The sequence below is a fragment of the Lepisosteus oculatus genome, chromosome 12 (genome assembly GCF_040954835.1).
Source record: "Lepisosteus oculatus isolate fLepOcu1 chromosome 12, fLepOcu1.hap2, whole genome shotgun sequence".
Lineage (NCBI taxonomy): Eukaryota > Metazoa > Chordata > Actinopteri > Semionotiformes > Lepisosteidae > Lepisosteus > Lepisosteus oculatus.
In genome coordinates, this window is record NC_090707.1 from 27,307,328 (window position 1) to 27,329,104 (window position 21,777).

At 38.1% G+C, this 21,777-nt stretch overlaps 2 protein-coding genes across 2 annotated transcripts in view; both read right to left on the bottom strand.

Annotated features, from left to right (window-relative positions):
* The window catches only part of ahr2 (aryl hydrocarbon receptor 2), a 156,571-nt gene that overhangs the window by 30,339 nt on the left and 104,455 nt on the right, over window positions 1-21,777 (bottom strand). The window contains exon 3 of the mRNA XM_015359237.2: window positions 12,120-12,232. Within this exon, the coding sequence (XP_015214723.2) occupies window positions 12,120-12,232 (113 nt within the window). The remainder of the gene's footprint in view (window positions 1-12,119; window positions 12,233-21,777) is intronic.
* LOC138242038 (uncharacterized) lies at window positions 1,011-5,122 on the bottom strand. Its single transcript, XM_069196801.1, has 2 exons — window positions 2,078-5,122; window positions 1,011-1,986 (listed from the first exon to the last, which is right to left on the bottom strand). The coding sequence occupies exons 1-2, from the start codon at window positions 2,470-2,472 to the stop codon at window positions 1,182-1,184; spliced, it is 1,200 nt and encodes a 399-aa protein (XP_069052902.1). The 5' UTR covers window positions 2,473-5,122; the 3' UTR covers window positions 1,011-1,181.

Below are 21,777 nucleotides of genomic sequence, written 5' to 3' on the forward strand. Positions count from 1 at the left end.
TTCATGTGACTTCCCTTGTAGCCCATTGGTCTACGTGCATGATTACCCACTCACAGGTTGTGTGTTCAAATCCAGCTGGTGCTGGACTCTTCTTTTAACAAACATTTCTTCGAAAAAATAGAATAGCAATATTATGGACAATCAATTGACTTTTATATTTCAAAATATCACAACATGATCGATTCTAAGTCATTTTTGATAACAATGAATAGTCACCTTCTTCCCTTCTGACAACGGTCCCTGCTTCTGCTTCCTGCTTCTATTGTGTGTGTGTGTCTGATCTTTTGCTACCTGGGTGGGTCAGCTATCACAAAGCTTTAGAGAACCTAACATTTCTATTATCAACAAATTGTAGATTTGTAATAGAGTAAATTTTTATAGAGAAATGGAGGCTGGACAGTATGCGTTACAATATAAACATTTATATTGATTTAAATCGTGTTTTGATTTAAATCGCAAGCACGTGTTTAATTATATGTGTTTTTTTAATCATAATCAAACTAATGCAACATAAATTGATACAGTATCTTTGTCTTCTAAGTATCTTAATAAACTTTCAGCATAGCTTTCTACCCGTTTAGATTTATTTTTCTTGGGATTTTGGGATCAAACGTGGAAGGATTAGATTGTAATCGTTTTTATTTTTCAAATACGTTTTAGAAAAGTGTAATCTATACCTGCCCAGACTGTATGCCTTCCTAAACCCCGCCCTGACCACTTTCACTCCTGTCCTGCTCTTCCCCGCGCACCCCAGCCGGGCGCTCTTTGGCCTCTGCCCAGGACGAATGTATATTTTGATATTTACACCCGGCGCGGCACAGAGGGAGCGTCTGCATTTATAACTTTAGATCTTTTTTTCTGAACCAGGGAAAATCTGATCATGTTTCTCTATAACAATAATAAAAACTTTATTTTACATATCACACTTAAAAGTGTCATCTCAAAGCAATACAGTAGATGTAAAGACAGTTAAAAGGGACCAAAGTAAATACCAGACAAATGCAGACGTGTTTTAATAAAATGCTTTTATTCATTCAGCAGAGAGAGGGAGACATCCAGCAGAGAGAGACACACACACCGGTTTTCATTGACAAAAAGTAATTGTTTTTTTACATTTCTTTTACATGTTTTGTTTGTGGACAGACTGTCCACAAACGTGAGACTGTCTTTCTCACAATGACTTACATTCCCGAATGTCCCCCGCCCCGGTCAACAATCCTAGGAAGAACACGAAACAGCCTGTTAATAAAATTGTTACAATTTTGTTCGGTCAGTTCTTCCTCCCAGAATTTATAGATCCCATCGATCAGTTCCTGCTTTGTGACGGGCTTAGCAGTTTTCCGAACGTAGTCTTTCAACGAATGCCAAACCATCTCTATCGGATTTAGATCTGGGGATTCGGCTGGAGTTTTCACCCAGTTCACTCCTTCTGCTATAAGCCTCGCCCTTGCTGCTGTGTGTTTCGGATTGTTGTATTGAAAGAGACGGTGTCTTGATCCAAACTGCTCCCTGATATATGGGGCAGCATGCTGTGTGACCACGACTTCCTCGAAGAATTCACGGTCCATAATTCCTTCAAAAATAAGAAGTGGTCCCGGGCCTCTTCTAGATATACCCCCCCAGACGTGAACCTTCAGCGGATGTTTGGGCTTTGGCTTGTACACATATCTCCCCTTTTTGCAAAATGCCATTGTTGAAAACTGTTCCAGAGCCACTGTTGTTTCGTCGGTGAAAAGTACATCCTGAAATGCCTCCCCCTGTTCAATCCATTGGAGCGCTTGTTTGAGTCTTTCCTCTTTGTTTTTTAGCCTTATCATGGGGCATGTGTTGGTTTTTCTGTATCTCCATCCAAGCCTCCTGCGTACTCTTCTTATTGATGTCGGGCTAACGGTCGCACCGAGGTCAGCCCATAGCCGTCTTTGGACTTGCATCGCCGGTAGCTCATCATTTTCATCAGTCAGTTTGTCGATAGCTCGCACAATAGGACTTGAAAAAAAAGAGATCAACAGTTAGTTTTAAAAATAATGTGCGTAGTTGTATTTACATGCAAGAAAGGTATTTTTAGAAATGTATTTACCTTTGAATCGTCCTCGGCTTAGATTCTCTTTGCCTCCTCTCCCCTTTATAATGCCATCTCACTGTGCTTTCAGAAACGAAGATGTCCATCGAAGCCAACTGCTGTACAATGTCCCGTGTTGACTTCCCGTTTCTTTTTATCTTCATTATTTGGTGTGAGAGAGTCTTCGTGATTTTGGCCATTGTCCGTCTCCTTACCAAAGCAATACAGTGGTGCAGCTTGAATTCTGTACCTATATACTGTATGGTATGGTACAGATAAAACTTAGACCATACCGACGAGCTAATACCAGAGAAAGACACTCCTATTTTATTTAAAACACAATACGCCAGGAAATGTGTCTGATGCATTAGCAAGTTAAAACAATTGGGTCGAAAACCTGGGGGTAACCCCATTTCCTTTTTCTGATCACTCGCTTTCTGGATACACGTCTCACCTGTCCTGTTCTTTGTTTTCCTGGTTTGCTGATTATGCCTGCTGCGGTCCACTCCTACCCTCACACCTAAAGAAGACTATTTTAAATTTCTTGGCGCAGTTCATTGTGCAATTAACCCTTGTATGTGCTGTCCGCGCTCAAAATGCAATTTAAAAAAAATCAAAAACCATACTCAAAATGCAATTTAGAGCTTTCTGGCAAGAGGAGACACCCAAATCAGTAATGTAACATGCCACTGTTTGTGCATGAACAGGGTTATACTGCTATTCCCTTTGATACCTTATTAAAAAAAAAATGTTTTGAATCCCCGGCGGAACCGGGCATCCATATGAATCAAGTAACAGGTTTATTCCATGCTGAAAAAAAGAAGAAAGAAAACACATTCCATAAGAATTGACTGAGCTCCGCTCTGTACCACGCAATGATCCCCCAGAGTCTCTGCCCGGGTTATTTGGGTTTTTAGACAGAGGGTAAAAAACTCTCTCTCTCGCTTGACCTCCCCCTCCCTGTGTATTGTCTGTTTTTTTTGTTAACAAGGCTCACCAGCTAATGTGAATCAAACCTGTCTTTCTAGCTTTTAAAGTCGTGCAATATGTAAGCCACAATTCAAATAGAGAAAAAAGAGCTGACTGACAAGATTTAAGATGTGGCTGTCAATGTTGGATTAAAAAAAACACATTGCCCGACGTTTGTTGCATTGCTTGAAAAATAACTTTATTTCGAGAGACTGGATAAGTAATTCAAGTGTTTTTTTTAACTTCCTGAAAAACAACTAATAATTTAACTATATGTGCAAACATTTTATGATATGTCGCTGTTGTGAATGTCTGTGGACATGTGCTGGCTGGACAGGAGGCTCAACTGTACACAGAGAGGGGAGGGAGGAGGGGACAAGCCGATACATACTCTTAGAGTTTGATTAATAGGGAATATAATACAAAAATATAGTACTAAAAATAAGATACACTCTACAGACATTCACAACGGTGACTGTCAGAAGATAGGACACCCGCTGAATGGAAAAGGGGCACTTTAATGTTCTGTATGGCTAATACTAAAGCCAATACTTCAATACTTTAATATTCTTTTCTGTATGTTTAACAATAGTGGGTACTGGCCTAATTTGTCCCTGCTCCCGTTGTTAGGTGTTAATGTGTTGTTAAGTGTGAATTTGTACCTGTTTCCCTGAGGTCTGGCTTTTTTTCTGGAAAACCATAACTCTGGTCTTGTCCAGATTGAGTGTCAGCGCCCAGGTCTGACAGTGCTGCTCCAGCAGTGCCAGGTTCTGGCACAGCCTGTTCTGTGGGCGACAGTGGGACCAGGTCGTCTGCAAAGAGCAGGAACTCGATTTCCATAATTAATGCAGATCAGTAAATCAAGGGACAAAACAACTATTGCGCCCGGGTCCTCAATGGGCTTTGACGTGCTAATGCATTGGTTTAGCAGTCCGGGTGTGGCAAGCCTCTATTGTCTCCCGACTTCGGCAAAAGGCACCCGCCTTTCATTGGAAGACAATGAACATTCTAGCCGTACATGTGAATAAAGCATAAATATACCAAGGGATTGGGTGAGCTCCCATCACAAAAAAAACTGTGAACCTGCACTACAGCGACCACAGTACAGTATGGAGACCAACACCTTTTACAGGAAGAGATGGGGTGCTTCTGCCGCCCCAGCTTCCAAAGAGCGAAGGGTAAGCAAATACAGCAGACTTCATCTGAAATACGCGATTACAGCGCATATTACAAGGTATTACTGCCATTTTGAATTTTAAATTCAACTATAATTATTTCTTCGTAGCCTGTTCTTCAAGAAAACACCACACGGGCGAAACGACTCAGGACACTCCATCCCGGCCTCTCCGCTCACCACCGCGCAGGAATTTGTTGCTGTCCCCGCCGTCTATCACCCCCCCAGGAAGCACCGTTTACAGAGCAGAATTCACAGACACCAGTGGGACGAATAATTCTCCCAGATAACCAACTGTTACCCATCACTCACAAGATGAAGGGGGGTTGTACTTGCAGTGCATCGGCATAGACGGGAAAGCAAGAGCCAACTGCTACGCCGCCCTCGTGTTTCGAAATCTTGTGACTTTTGAAATTTACTGGGGGTGGACCACGTCTGTAAATTATGATGGGTCCAGAGGCAAAAGTGCCTTGCCTTGCAATCTCCGGGAAACCATTAGTAGCATGGTGAATCGGAGATTCTCAACCCTTACTTCGTGCGACTGGAAAATAATTCGTGATCGGATCAACTAAATGCTTCGTAGAAGGAGGCGCTCTTTTCCTCTAGTCTAACAGTCTGTCCACAAACAAAACATTCCTGTTAGACAAGAGGAATTGAAAAAAAACAATTTCTTTTGTCAATGGAAACCGGTGTGTGTGTCTCTCTCTGCTGGATGTCCCTTTCACTCTCTGCTGAATGAATAAAAGCATTTTATTAAAAACGTGTTTGAGTTTGTCTGGTATTTACTTTGGTCCCTTTTAACTGTTTTTCCATATACTGTATTGCTTTGAGATGCCACTTTTAAGGGTGATATGTAAAATAAAGTTTTTTATTATTGTTATAGAGAAACATGATCAGATTTTCCCTGGTTCAGAAAAAAAGATCTAAAGTGCTACACCTAACTTTCTTAATTCGATGTATTTAAAGCAGTGAACTACTGTAGGTGTAACATAACATTCAGAAATACAATCGAGAATAGTTTTGTGGTGTTTGTTTAGATGAAACGTTCCTAAAACGTATAACGTAACAAAATTAAAGACGATTAAAATCTGTAATCTTTCCACTTGCACTGTATGTCATCGGAAAATACAGGAAGCTTCTGCTTTGTGTAAGGATGGTATCAAAAAGTAATCTTAAGTGGTGAGAAAGCTGTACTCAATGTATTTAAGGGACTTAAAAGTAAAAGGAGATGCTTCATATTGCTTGACTAATTTTAAAAACTAAGTTATAAATGCAGACGCTCCCTCTGTGCCGCGCCGGGTGTAAATATCAAAATATACATTCGTCCTGGGCAGAGGCCAAAGAGCGCCCGGCTGGGGTGCGCGGGGAAGAGCAGGACAGGAGTGAAAGTGGTCAGGGCGGGGTTTAGGAAGGCGTACAGTCTGGGCAGGTATAGATTACACTTTTCTAAAACGTATTTGAAAAATAAAAACGATAACAATCTAATCCTTCCACGTTTGATCCCAAAATCCCAAGAAAAATAAATCTAAACGGGTAGAAAGCTATGCTGAAAGTTTATTAAGATACTTAGAAAACAAAGATACTGTATCAATTTATGTTGCATTAGTCTGATTATGATTAAAAAAACACATATAATTAAACACGCGCTTGCGATTTAAATCAAAACACGATTTAAATCAATATAAATGTTTATATTGTAACGCATACTGTCTAGCCTCCATTTTTGTATAAAAATTTACTCTATTACAAATCTACAATTTGTTGTTAATAGAAATGTTAGGTTCTCTAAAGCTTTGTGATAGCTGACCCACCCAGGCAGCAAAAGATCAGCTGCACTGGTAAGATGCGACACCGAAGATATGATTAATAACCTTTTAAATCTGAAGGGAGATCTGAAGGGATCCCCCCCCACACACACACAATAGAAGCAGGAAGCAGAAGCAGGGACCGTTGTCAGAAGGGAAGAAGGTGACTATTCATTGTTATCAAAAATGACTTAGAATCGATCATGTTGTGATATTTTGAAATATAAAAGTCAATTGATTGTCCATAATATTGCTATTCTATTTTTTCGAAGAAATGTTTGTTAAAAGAAGAGTCCAGCACCAGCTGGATTTGAACACACAACCTGTGAGCTTGTAATTGGGCACGTAGACCAGTAGGCTACAAGGGAAGTCACATGAAGAGAGAGGCGAAACAGCCCTACACAGCCCCGTCGCAGTACATGAATATAATCATATCGTTATTAAATTTTTTAGATACGCGATTCCATATTATATTAGCAGAAAAGCTTAAAACTACCACTTTTTCACACGCTATTTCACATGTTAGTTAAATACTTCGATGCTTAAAATGTTTAGGGAGAAATGGAATACCGGTGTGTATTTTTCCTTTAAAGTACCGATTCCTGGAATCTGACTGGCTGACACCCTTCTGAAGTGGTTCCATAATATCTGGTATACGGAAAAGAAAGCGTTGATAAAAAAGCCTGGATTCTCATGTATCTCAGAGAGCGAGTGATCAGAAAAAGGAACAGCTGTTACACCCAGGTTTTACGCTCTCTCTCTGTTGAATGAATGAAAGCATTTTATTAAAAACGCGTTTGCGTTTGTCTGGGTATTTACTTTGTAATTTGCTATCTGCTATTTTCCTTAGATAAATTAAAAACATTTTTGAATCCCCAGTGGAACACATTCCGTAAGAATCAGTGCTTTTATATATCGCCTTTAAACACATATATTTAAACACGCGTTTACGATTTAAATCAAAATGCGATTCAAATCAATATAAATGTTTATTTTGTAACGCATAGGTGACTATTCATTGTTATTAAAAAGACTTAAATCCAATCATGTTGTGATATTTAGAAATATAAATTTGTTTGGTGCGAGTGAGGTTTTATTTATTCTCTGACCAAGGGAAACGTTTCATTTTTTCAAAGAAATGTTTGTTAAAAAAAAAGTCATAGTTCCAGTGGGATTCAATCACAGACCATGTGACATGGGAGTCAGGAACCTAACCCACAGCGACACCGGCAAGGTCACATGGAGAGTGCTGAAAAAGCACTACAGAAACATTATCGACAGACAATGTACAGCGTGTACTATTGTTGTGTTGCGGTACATGACTATAATTATATCGTTATTAATTTCGTTAGATACGCGATTCCATATTATATTCCCTTTTAATCAAATTCTAAAAGTATGCTTGTTGACTCCGGTATCTCTTTAGTTAAAGACTTCGATGCTTAAAATGTTTAGGGAGAAATGGAATACTGGTGTGTATTTTTTCTTTAAAGTACCAAGACCAGCCATATACTGTATGTTTATGTTCCAAAATTAATATTGTTTATGGCCTTCACACGCGTTACAGTATGCTCCTATTCTTTTTATGCTCAGCTACTAAGATTTCCCTTCAGTGGTAAAATTCAATATCTACAACGGGCACAGTAAAGACGTTTACTGTAAGTCTTTCTACGACAGACCAACGGACCATGAGTGCCCCTGTCGGTCAACCAATCACGTACCGCGGTACCCTGCGTCATCTTGCATCACAATGCGCGACGCCGTAGCCAATTACCTCCGGTACATGTCTGTACCGCGCACTTTGAATGGCTGCATCTGTAGTTACACATCTGGTAATGTAAAAAATATAGCCAAAAGGATCACTCTAAAGGTTAATTTTAAGCTGAAAAGACAAGACTCAACATGTCTTCCCTATAACTCTTCAATTTACAGCTCATCCACGGTCATCCATTATTAATATTATTAATAATATATTCCGTATTACATTTAAATTGGAACATTTTTACAAATATAAAACAAGCGATACACAACGTGTCTCTTCCATAACTCTTCAGTTTACAGCAAAATTCCCACAGAGCCACACAACATTGTCACAACATTGTAAAAAATGCTTGCTCACTTAAAGGTGTAACATGTCTGTCTTCAATGTCATTGTATGGTTTCAACATATTGATAATCTGTTCTCCGGTTACTGGCAATTGTAAAAATAACCCTTCCCTCCTTTAATGTAAAGAATTCCGTGAAGAAATCTTTAATCACGAAACCATCACTTGTAATAATTCATCCGAATACACACACTCACACCAGAGCCAATTTTTCCAGAAACAACCCCCCAGAGTAAGTCTTTGGACTGCGCTGTACTGTACAGTACAATATACTGTTGAAAAGTTTCAAAGTTTAATTGTTGGCTGATTACTGGCTGCTGAAATTTGGATTAATACAAAATATAGATTTTCTCAATTCAGATATAAACTTGAAAGAGGCACATTACATTCACAACAAGCTATAATAGTGGAATATTTTTATATATTTGTCTATGTAAGAAACAAACCAAAAGTAATGCTCCGATAGGGCTTTGAACCGCCTGGGTAGAGTGTGCTACATTACAGTCCATGAGCTTTTCATTGTTCTTTACCACTATAAAAAGAAAACTATTAAAAAAAAACAAATGTCAAAATGTTTCCAAAACATCCACTTGTTATATTTTAGCTGCTTAGTTACACGATTTCATATTAAGTGGTCAGTATGCGTTGTCTGCAAAGGAACAAGTAATAGGTTTATTCCATGCTGAAAAGAGAAGAGAGAAAACACAACATTTCTGCTGTGGAGCCTTCTTCAGGTTCAGGTTTTCTCTCTTCTCTTTTCAGCATGAAATAAACCTATCACTTGTTTGATTCCATATTAATATTACTATCAAGTGGCAATAAATCAGGACAACTTTTTTACAATAACAGCAAGTGATGTTCTAACTATGTATTCTTAGAAAAGGATAAAACATTATACACAGTACAGTATGAACAAGCACATTACAACCATAACCCTATGTAAGTCATCAGGTTAAAGACTTTGATGCAGAAAATGCAGATGCAGAAAAGATTTAAGAAGAAGGTGGAATACTGTTGTGTACTTTTTTATGTTTAGCTACCACTACCATGTACTGTGTGTACATTAGGTATGCATTATGTTATACTACTGTTTTTATTTCAGCTACCAAAATTTACCTTAAAAAAACCTGAAAAATAAACCTGAAAGAGACACATTACGTTCACAAGCTACAGTATAATACTAAACTCTTTTTTATATATCCAACTGAGCAATCTTGCTTTTATTCAAAACCAAATGCTCCACACTCCGTTTTAAGTTTTTATTGCTCCACCTAGCGGTTTAACAAAGTAGTGCAGTCCCACAATTGAGTAAATCTAAAAAGCTGCAGTCTCCTGCAGACCATGAATTGCAAAGTACTGTACTGCAGTATCCCTTGCTCATTCTGAATGGCTGGATCTGTACAAACTGTACATATTTATTATCACATGCTTACTCAATAAACTACATGTATATTCTTTACTAAAAGTCTTGTACAGAATCGTGAAATTTTAAAATGTGAAGCCTTGACATAGGGAAAGTATGTGACACAAGTATGCCTATACATTACAATGCATAATGCTATATGTATATATCTGTGTTGTTCAAGAGTAGACTTATCTTATTCTACTGTAAGACTAAAAGCAAGCTTCTGACCACTGTACATCTAAGATGGGAGGCAAATTCTGTGCACCCCATTTTTGGCATTAAAATAAATTAAATAACTTCATATTTCACTTTTACATATCTCTAAACATGAACACAAAGATCAAATGAAATAAAAAATCAAGGTAAAATTTAATTGATCAAAATCTAAAATATCCAAATCAAAATACAAAATATCCAAAGACAACAGACTGTAGAAAGCTCTGATGTAATCCATGACCTTCTCTTTTTTAAGTGCTTGGTTTACAATCAAGATTCTGAGAGGTCAGTGATTTCAGAGGATTCAGAAAAAATCATGCAATACTGTAGCAAGCAGAAACATGTACCCTGCTTTAGCGAAAGACAGTCACTGTTTCAATTTGAATCTTAACAGCTACAGGCCCGTCTCAAACGTCCCATTTCTATCTAAAATTCTTGAGAGAATAGTTGTGGCCCAACTTCAATCATATCTGGACTTACATAACATACTTGAGAAATTCCAGTCTGGTTTCCACCCAGGCCACAGCACTGAAACTGAATTAACAATGCATTAAATGATATTCTGTTAGCTACTGAGGTGGAAAATGCAACTGTGCTTGTGCTTCTAGATCTTAGTGCTGCCCTTGACACGGTTGACCACTCTGTTTTGTTACTCAGGCTTGAATTTGAGGTTGGCTTATGTGGAACCGTCTTTAAGTGGTTTACTTCATATTTAAGTAATCGTTTTCATTATGTTCAAATATCTAATAATTGTTCTGCTTCGTCAATGTCACCAGTTCAATTTGGGGTCAGGTCTGATAAAAATGAGGTTCTGTTGTTTGTAGGCAACAATACTGTTCAAAAACAGTATCAAAAACATGCTTCCTACAGTTGAGAAATATTGCAAAACTAAGGCAGTTTTGCTGCCACTCAAGACACAGAGAAATTAATACATGCTCTTGTATACAGCAGGTTAGACTACTGCAATGCCCTATTATCAGGGAGCACCCACCACTCTTTCAACACCTTACAGTGAATCCAGAATGCAGCAGCTAGAATTGTTACTAGGAGCAGAAAGTACGACCATATAACCCCCATACTTAGCTCTCTTCATTGGATTTCTGTCAAGGACTTCAAAATCCTTCTACTTACTTACAAGGCTCTCAGAGGTCAGGCACCTGTCTGTCTAATGAAACATATTAATTTATGCCATCCAAGTCGCCTGTTTAGATCACAGAATGCAGGTCTTCTTCATATTCCACAAATTAATAAAATAACAGTTGGCAATAAAGCCTTTAGTTACAGGGCCCCTAGCTTATGGAACAGTCTCCCAACCCATATTTGGGATACCGAGTCAATATCAGTATTTAAATCCAGACTGAAGAGCTATTACTTCAGCCTAGCCTACTCACACCTTACACCATAGCCTGCTGCAACCATGGCCATTGTATGCCTCTATGTTGGCCCACCAGGTAGATACATCTGTTCTAACCAAACTATCCTATGCTCCTCCCCACATGTCTGGATGGTGCATCTGAGTTGGATGCTGCATCACCGCCATGGATCCATTAGGGACATTGTGGATGTAACTATCATTTAGGAGGATTTTGATGGTCTACAGAGATCTGCATGGAGTACTGACTTACAGAAGACATGATGGATGGATTAATACCCTTATTCATTTATTTCCTTTTTTTAAATTATATAATGTTAGCATGCCCAAAAGGGTTGGGCAGCCAGTTGACCTTGGAGCCCTGGAGGTTTATTTTCTCCTTACTAAGGAGTTTTTGGTTCCTCTCCTCCGTTGTCTTCTGGTCTTCTGTTCTGTATTCACAAAATGTATGGTTACTTGCATTGTTAAGCGCCTTGGGGCAACCTTGTTGTGAAAAGCGATATATAAGAATAAATTGAATTTAATTGAATATTTTTAATTGTTTTTATTTTTCCTTTAAGATGTATCCAGTGTTGTTGTTTTTTTTAAAGATAAAATAATATTGTTTTGTTAATCTTTAGGGTATATTGTATGTCTTCTTACTAACTAGAAAACCATCAGTAAAGATGTGACTGTATACAGTACTTGCACAAAGAAAGTATGAAAAAGAGAAAAGCTGATGACAAAATTCAGACAATCAAAATATGCAATGCAAATATGTTGTCATCCAGATGCTATGTTACACTGTACAGTATCTATTTTGAGAAAAAAAATAGGAGAAATGGGGTTTGGGAGAAATGTTTGTGCATCAAATTGTAAAACCTGTAAGTATATCCGTATTTGGAATTGCACATCTTCAAAGGTAAATGACCATAACAAGCAGACATTTGCTGGCCACATGGACAATCTTTTATTCTTCAGCAAAAGGAAGAAGAAAGATTTAAGAAAAAATAGGCTTCAATTCCTGTCACCTACTTGGAGTAGGAGATCCTCTTCTGAGAAGCTGGTGCCATCAATCATTGGACCACTCTGCCCGTTCCCTCCAAATGGTCTCTCTGCCAACCAGCCCATGTGTTTTTTTATGGTAGCTGCAACCGAGAAAAGAAACAAGTTTACACTGGCACGCAAATGTGAAAGCAATATGAAAAGGAATTTGGAACAGTCTACACATTTGTACAGTATTTACAGTATATGCTTAATTGAAATTTTCCTAAAACTTTTCTCCAGCCAACCCACCCATCATGCTCATTTTCTTCCTTTAAGCACCACATATTCCTCATTTAACTATTTTAAAAGAAACTGAAAACAAGCTTATGGGATTAAAGAGAATAGTTTTGTCTTTATTTTTTGTTCCTGAAAGAAACCAAACAGATTGTTTTTTTAAATATCTTTATTTGGGTGGCATGGTGACACATTGCTGCCTTGCAGGGATAACTTTCTGTCACTAACAGTTCTTTCCGGGCCCTATGCAGATGACATGATCCGGTTGGTGAGGACACAGTAGGGAGAAAATCATGCAGGAGAAGGGTATGGAGACAGGGGGGCGTGTCCAAGGGGGGCAGGTGTCCGGGGGAAGTGAGTCTGGGGCAAACAATCAAAAACCAGAAGCCGGGTCGGGACCAGCGGGGGGGAATCAGGAACGAAGGGTTAAAATTATAATGGAGCCAGACGCAGCAGGACCCTGGGTTCTCACGAAACGGGATTCAATGAGGAACCTCGGGTGAAGTCCACGTCTGGCTTTTAAGGGGGAACAGTAATCAGAAACAGGTGCAGGTAATGGGTCAGAACAAGGAAGGACTGGAGCGCCCTTAAGAGGAGGAGTAGCGATCGTGACACTTTCTAGGTTCAATTCTTGGGCTGTTATGTGTGTTAAGTTTGCATATTCTTCCCATGACATGTTCTTCTGTAAAATGAGCTATGGTGTGAGCGTGTGTGTTTATATCTGTATATGTCCTGCGATGGACTGGCAACCCATCCAGAGTCTATCTCATCTTGTGCCCCGTGCTTCCTAGGATGAGTTCCAGGACACCATGACCTTGCTATAATAAGGTGCTTTGGCCTTAAGCCAAACCTACAATGCCAGCAGCCATATCACCTTGCAACTCACAACTGGCAACCCACTGAAGCTAAGCGGGTGTGAGCCTGGTCAGTACCTTGATGGGGGACCTCCTGGGAAAAACTAAGGGATGCTTGAAGAGGTGTTAGTGGGGCCAGCAGGTGGCGCAGAAGTGGGTACTTATACTGTAAACATTCGCCGTCCTTCAGATGAGACGTCAAACTGAGGTCCTGACTCTCCGTGTTCATTAAAAATCCCAGGGTGTTTCTTGAAAAGAGTAGGGGTGTAACCCTGGTGTCCTGGCCAAATTTCCCATTGGTCCTTATAATAATCCTAATAAACCTCCTCTATGAATTGGCTAAATTACTCTGCTCTCCTCCCCACTGATAGCTGATGTGTGGTGAGCTTTCTGGTGCACTATGGCTGCCGTCGCATCATCCAGGTGGATGCTGCACATTGGTGGTGATGGAAGGGAGTCCCCGTTACCTGTAAAGTGCTTTGAGTGGAGTGTCCAGAAAAGCGCTATATAAGTGTAAGCAATTATTATAATTATTATTGAGCTTTTGATCTTTGTATGCTGTAAGATGCATTTATACCCTAGTTGTTATTAAAGCAAAGGAGTTTTTTCTCTAATTTGCCTGTATTGAGCTGTATCCTATTTCCCTCAGTCCCTGCTGATGACAAGCAAACACATAACATAAAGCTGCCAACACTATGCTTGACAGTAAGAATGTCAGTAAGGAACCACTGGCTGTAGTTCCCCCAGGTTTCATATTCCTTTTTGCCAGCAAGTGGATTTCCCTATAATACTCCAGATCTGTTGCTAGTCCCACCAAGCAGGAGGATCATTACTTAATGTTTCTATGTGTATGGCAGGTTTGAGGAAAAGTGCTGTTTTAGTATACACTTGCCTATTGAAGCAATTGTCTACTGTATTACTTATAACTAAAGAGAAATGTGTTCTGCAAACAAAATGTGTTAGCCTAGCAGTATAATTTTAACCATTTTGAATGCCCCTTCTTTTAAAACTTCTTGAGAAAGCTTGGGAATGATAATACCCATGCCTAAAAGCAGTTACTCTCAACGAACCATGATTGTGTTGATTTAGAGCTGAAATTGTCAGACAAATTCCACGTCTCTTTCAGGAAATGTTGCAGAATCAACTGATTAGCAGCACTCTTGGTTTTTAAGTAGCATTTCACACAGGGTGGAGTAGGTTCTTATTTCCTTACTACTAAATGTAGACAGGCTTATCAACTTCTATGCATAAAAAACGTTTTTTACTTGAAACCCAAAATATATTCCCACAGCAGACAGATGTTTTGAGATTATTTTGGTAAATGCAGACCGAAGAAAAAAACACTTAAACAGAAGGCAAACTATCAATATAGTTGGTTAGTGACCATATGCTTTACCAAGCATATAAAAAAGCCCTCAAGGGATTTGGTAGACTCAGATGCGCTTAGTGTGTTTTTGATGTTTACTTGAAGTATTGATGTTTTCTTCAATAACCATTAAGAATAAGATGAAAAGCTTTTTAATGATAATTTTCAGAGTTAAGTACAGTCCCCGTGACTGACATTAAATCCAATTAAAACACATGGACAAAAGAAGAAAAACTTAATCTTCCACTAAAACATTTGTAATTATTGTGTTCTGCTTAGTCTCACAACACAGTGTATCTGTATCTTAGTGTATCTGCTTAGTGGCAGATAATCGTACTGGCACTGCTTTTCAAATGGTTTCAGACACTCCAGGAACAACTTAATTTAATATAAGAAAACTTTCAATTAACTTGATTGTTATTTTTATGAAAGATTTTCCACTGAAGTCTTCTTAAAGGCTTAAATATGTTTCTTATATTATTTGTGGTACTCTACCTTGGTTTCCAAGGTTAACCTCAAAACACAAGAAAAGCTATGTCACCACAAAAGAGACTTCAGTATAAGTCTCAGTATTAGAGTAGATTTTGAAATGCTTCAGTGATGATGATTATTAATAAAAATGTATTAATTTTGAATATCTGAAAAATCATAACATCTTACAAGTAATTTTTATAAATGTATTAACAAATTATTTTTAGCTATTAGTGACTTTGTTTATTCTTCCACCTTTTAATACATTATTAAAAATGATGTACTTATTTTGGAAATGGTACTTAATATCCCATAAAATCAATATACAATTAAAAATAATTCTGCACATAACACAAACCCCCCTAATCTATACCCCTCAGAGGTACATTCCTTCAGGGGGACCCTTAAATACTGTCAAACTGTTATAATGGAACCACCACTCAACAAAGCTCTGACTGTGCCATTCCCCCACTAACACCATGGATTACTAGCAGTCAAAAGGCACATATAAATAATATCAAGATATATCACTATCCAGTGATCTCAGGAGATGGACATGTGGATTCTTCCAATACAATGCCAATTGTCTGGTAGTACTAAACATAAATTAGAAAACTGGAAAAAAATAGAGACCTGTTTTCACCCCAAAATGTGTAACATTTTACCTACAGGGCTGTCAGGACAGAGTTCACAGGGGAGACTAGAACTTACCTTCAATTGTACCTTCTACATGTGATTATAAGTACACTCGGTGAAAGTTATGCATTTTGGAAAACTTGAATTATCCCACACATTGTCCCAGGAATATGGTCTTATCTGCAACACTCACATAGCTATTGCAAACAGTAACTGCTTTGAAGGGCTTATTATATATTTATATATAATTTTTATATTTAAGTCTGCCTTAAAAAGATATTATAAGAATCCAGACCCTTTGTACCATGCCTGATATCAGACATACAGATACAGCCATTCAGAATGCATGGTACAACCCCGTACTGCGTGAAATTACCCACAATTTGCCGTGTTGTACCGCAGTACGTGATTGGCTAGGCAAAATGACTGACTGGGGCACTCATGGTGCATTGCTTGTTACTGAAATGATGTAATCATTAAATGTCTTTATTGTGCATGTTTTAATCCACTTAATATTGAATATTTATATGGAATTTTACAACTAAAGGTAAATTTTAGTAACTGAGTATAAAAAGAAGTGAAGCATAACGCATCTGAAGGTAAGAAAATATATTACTTTAGGAACATAAACATATTATGTAAACTGTATATGGCTGGTATTGGTAGTTAAAATAAAAAATACACACCAGTATTCCACTTTCTTCCTAAACATTTTAAACATCAAAGTCTTTCATTCAGTTACATACTGTGGTTATTTTGGAAAAGTTTTTACGTGCTCCTTCTGACTATATTACGTTTAGATACTTCATAAAATGTTATAATGTTTTAACCATTTCTCTGAACACTTACGCTTGTTATCGCAGTAAAAAAACCGCATACTTTTTACAATTTGATTAATACAGAATATAATATGGAATTGTGTATCTAAAAAAATAATAATTATATTCATATAGCTCAAATTATCACTGAAGTACACTTTCTTTGTAAATATCTGCATCAGATCCACTGGGGGATCAAACCCAGCTCTCCAGTGTCACTCAACAGGGAACCAGCCAGTTGAGCTAAAGGGAGATCTCTAATGCTATTCACAGGGAAGGGCAATGAAGTCACCGCGCTGGCAAGCCGGCTCGCACAACCTGTATTGTCGGCCGAATGCGTTTCAATAACCATTTAAATCTGAAGCTGTTAACTTTACTTCACACCTGTATGTCAAAACCATGGTTTCAAAATAAAAAAAACATCAAACCTTTGATTGGATGAGAATGTCATAATTGTTTCGCAAAGATGTGAAACGTGACAATTTGTTTCAGTTACCATCAGGAGAAAGAAAAGTTTATTTATTGTGGCTGCTGCATTAGCTTGCAATGGCTGGACAGTTAACATTTCTCAATTGCTTTGTCAGTCTGTCTGTGGGGGGAAGGGGGATTCATATGCTGGAATTCAAGGTCAGATTCTTCCACGAGGGGGGTATCTTTAAAGCGGAGACGACGGCACTGAAAATTTGTATTTGCAACACATAAAATACATTTTTCCAAGAAAGTTTAGCCTTTGTCACTAATGAAACCACTAAATAAAGACACAAATATAGAAATCTAGACTTTTTTTCAATGTTGGTAGCAGGATGGACTGTCAGGTTGAGCTAAGTGTATATTTTGTCAGAGAGTTGCTGCAAGATGTTAAAATGTACCTGAGGCATACCTAAAATGTACCTAATGTACCTGAGGTGGCAGCGGGGAGGGCGCATACCCACATGAACCCGAAAGCGCTACATTATTATTAATATCTTCTGTGTCACATTAACATTGGAATGTTCTTTTTTACAAGTGTAAAAAGAGGCGATTACACATCGTGTCTCCTCCATAACCCTTCAGTTTACAGAGAAATTCCACCAGAGCCTCACAACATTTTCCAATAATACTCTTCTTGTGTTTAATTTTAAGTTTAGCAGGATTTGCGTGATAAGCACATTGTTTAATGGGGATGACATAACCCACGTCTATATCACTGTTCAACACTTGCTTGAGTCGGAGTGTTTGTTAATAAAACAGAGCGCCTTGCAATACATATACTGCAAATACTTCAGGTGGGTAGCAACTTCAGCATGCGTAGTCTGCAGAGGAGCAAGTAATAGGTTTATTCAATTCTGAAAAGAGAAGAGAGAAAACACACCATTTTGGCTGTGAAGCCTTCTTCAGGTATGAGGGTCTTCAGCTCAAAATGAAACGCTTGGAGTTTGTAATGTAGGAGCTCAGAGCAAGTTAAACTTTGGTGCAGGACAAATAAATGTATTATAGGCATGGTAAATCGGAGATTCTCAAAACTTACTTTGAATGATTGGAAATGAATAAGTGATTGGATCAACGAAATGCTTCAAAGAAAGAGGCGCTCTTTTCCTCTGGTTTAATGTCTGTGCAGCAACAAAACATTCTGTTTAAACAGAATGTGTGTGGTGTTACTTTTTGTCAATGAAAAAATTCAGTCATTTCGTGTCGCAACAGTTAAACTGGTGCAGACGGGTACAAAGAATGTGGACCACGGTAATACTTTGAGCTTACAGCCTGTCCAAGGTCATTCATTATTAAAACTATTAGTAATATCTTCCATAAAGAGTTTCATGCATAAAATATTTATGCATAATTAAAATATTTATGATGAAGGTGGAAGGTTGTGTACTTTTGTCCAATTTAGCGATCTTGCTTTTATAAAATATACAGATTTTTGATGTTTAATTTAACATACTGTAATACACAGTTTAAAATTATTAAAAGTCTAAAGAGTATACAACTTAAATTCTTAACTGGAAAAAGACTGTCCTTCAGCAGTGACTGGGATTCAAAACTGCACCTTTTCTGGCGACAGCTTAAATGCTGTACATGAGATATTCAGCTTTATTAGCTCCACCTGGCGGTTTTACAAGGCGATTCCGGATACTATTATCATAACACACGGTATGATGCGTTGTGATGCTTTATGATGCGCCATGCCTACTTCGTGCATTTTTAATGGCTGGATAATGTAGATTATTTTCATTCTTTATTATATTTAAATTATTATTGTCAATGACTTTCAGAGACATTACTATACTTCGGTTATTTTTATGTTAAGGTACCAAAATTTCCCTTTAGTTATATGATTCCATATTAAGTGGAATTAAAGATGATAAACAGTAGGGACACAGATTAAATGAACCGTTTCACTTACATCTAACACACCAGAAGTGCCACCTATCGACCGTCTTTGGCCAGTGAATCACTTAACATAACGCGCTGGGTTTCAGGTGCAGTGGTTGGAAGAAATGACATGCATTCTGAGCGGCCGCATCTGTACGTTGAAGTGGGGTTTCTGTTTAAAATACAATACCTATCTGATGACCACTATGTTCTGAAAGTTAAAAAAACCTGGAGAATAAGACTTAGCTGGTCAGTAATGAATTACTGAATTAGTAATTAGCACTTGCAAGAAGTGAAATTAAACGTGAGAGAAAGGAGCCAGTGGGAAAGGCTCTACAGGTAATTCACCACTCCTCTTTGCTAATTACGAGGCTTATAAGACTAGTGTCACGATCGCTACTCCCCCTCTTAAGGGCGCTCCAGCCCTTCCTCGTCTCCCCCATTGTTTACACCTGTTCCTTATTCCAGCCCCTCTTTAGTTCCACCTTTAAAGCCAGACGCAGGCGTTTGCCCGAGGCTTCTCATTGAATCCCGTTTCGTGAGAGCCCTTTTCGGCAGGCTCCATAACGGAGCCTGCAGCGTCTGGCTCCGTTATGGTTTTAGTTTCCTGTTCCTGATTCCCTGCCCCGCCGATCCCGACCCGTTTCTGGTTTTTAATTACTTTGGATGGATCCCCTGGTCTTGGACTCTGCCTCCCATATTGGATTTCCCTTTTGGATTTATGCTTGGATTGTTCGCTCACTTCCCCTGGACACCTGGTCACCTCGGACACGCCCCCCCCCGTCTCCTGATCCACTCCTGCATGATATTTTTCCCTATTGTTTCTTCACCTTCCGGATCATTTTGTCCACATAGCGCCCGGAAAGAACTGTTCGTGACAACTAGCTAGGATAACTAAAGGGTGGGGTGTGCATCTGGGTTTCAGCCTGGAAGGAGAGAGCGTAAGAGTTCTCGAGAAGAGCTCTCGTTAGCAATGGATTGGGTTGGTTTACAGGCTTATGGGAATGAGTAAGCTAATGACAATTGAAAAGTCTTCACTTTTCAGTACTAAATACAACTGCTCTTAATTTACAATTATGACAGTTAATTGTTTTAAGTTAAAGTTTACACCTGTTAATTGTGTTTTCATTTTGACAGGGGGAGGAAGGCTTGTATAATAATTGTATAAATAGAATTATTTTTCAATTTATTTATTGTGTTAAAATCATTTTACTTGAAAAATGCAACAGTATTGAAACATTTTACATTTTTAATTTTCAAAACATCAATGTTTATGTTGTAATAGAAAGAGGTTTTAAACTGCACCTTCTGTGCAAACATTTAAAAAGGGGACAATAATAATATTAAAATAATTACTCAGATTTAATTAAGAAATAGTGTAATCTGTCCAAATTAATCAGTCCATAGAACTAAACCTCAAAAAATAATGAATACACATATTAATATAAAAGATAGCTCAAGGGACATTACATTTGTTAAACTAGAAATTTTCTGAATGGCTATTTCCTTTTACACTTAAAAGAACAGCAATTGGATGTCTTTAGAAAAAAGAAGCTTTATCCCTGTAGTGGTTTTAAGGCAAAACAGTTTGACAGCTTCAGGCGAAACTGAATACACATTGCACAAAAACTTCAAAGTGCTCAACCACATAAAAAGAATAGTTTTATATTACCAATATGACACATATTTAATTAATTTAAGTTAAAAGACGCTTTAATGATTACAGATAATTTCTGGCAAACAAGATATACGGTATTTTCAGAGTGCAGAGCTACTCTTTAATATAATGCTGCAAGTTCATCTTTAAATCCTTAATTTCTATTGTTTTCTTTCACTCTCAAATTGTCTTTGTTTTCCTCACTCTCCTTGGATTATTAGAACCTGTACTAAAATAAATATTTTGTCATCCTGAGTCACTCTGTTGAGTTGAAATGCAAAATGTCTTCCATAGCCTTGCCGAGTATAATATGACCATCTGCGCAAGTCCAAGATGAAGGGAACAGACCCATTTGCTTCTGCTTCTTTTGGTTGCCATCCTATTACAATTGTAAGTCTACTGATTCAATGTGATGGTTCTCTATTTCATTATGTGTTTTTTTAATTAAAATATAATGGTCTGTTCTTGTACATGTTCAAGTACATTTCTTGCATTTCTTGCAGGATGGAGCAGTGGCACTGTGGCTTAGGAGCTGTGCCTGTGGGTGGAAGGTTGCTGGTTCAAGTCCCATGGCTAGTAGAGGAATCCTACTCTGTTGGGCCTCTGAGCAAGGCCTTTCACCCCATCTGCTGCAGGGATGCTATATAAATGGCTGACCCTGTACTCTGATCCCCAGTATCTCTCTCCCCATCTTTGTGCCTGTGTGTCTCATTGAGAGCAAGCTGGGGTATGTGAAAAGACAAGTTCCTAGTGCAAGAAATTGTGTACGGCTAATAAAGTGATCTCCATAAATACAATTAAAAATACATTTTTTCATGTTTGTGCAAACACTTTTCATCTGAGGATTTTCTTCTGAGACAGAACATTAAAGAAGAGCAAAGTGTACAGTAATTTAAAAATTTGGTTGTCTTTAGAAGAAGAAAGAAATATTTTGCATTGCCAACTCTGGCATGCAAAATGTTGTACAAGAACATTCAAAATAAAGGAAAAAATAATTTAATCTAATTTCAGTCTAAACAATCCTTGATCTTTGAAGCTAGAATGGGTAGAGAATTCTTCAGTTCTGCACTGAACCCAAGATAGCCACATTTTCAAGATATTGTTTTTCTTTGGATAATCCATTCTGATTTTTCAGACCTCTAGAAAAGGCAAAAATAATGCTTTACAAGCATCACAAAAACAATTTGTTTTGTTTGATGTGTTCTCAATACCCAAAAGGGTCTATAAAGAACGTGCAGTAAATTGGGATAAACAAGTC

Excerpts from the sequence above, each read along its gene's own strand:
- LOC138242038 (XM_069196801.1), bottom strand. The coding sequence starts at position 2,472 with ATGGGGTTACCCCCAGGTTTTCGACCCAATTGTTTTAACTTGCTAATG. Across the intron at positions 1,987-2,077 it reads AAGCCGAGGACGATTCAAAG|TCCTATTGTGCGAGCTATCG; the intron begins GTAAATACATTT and ends TTTTTTTTCAAG.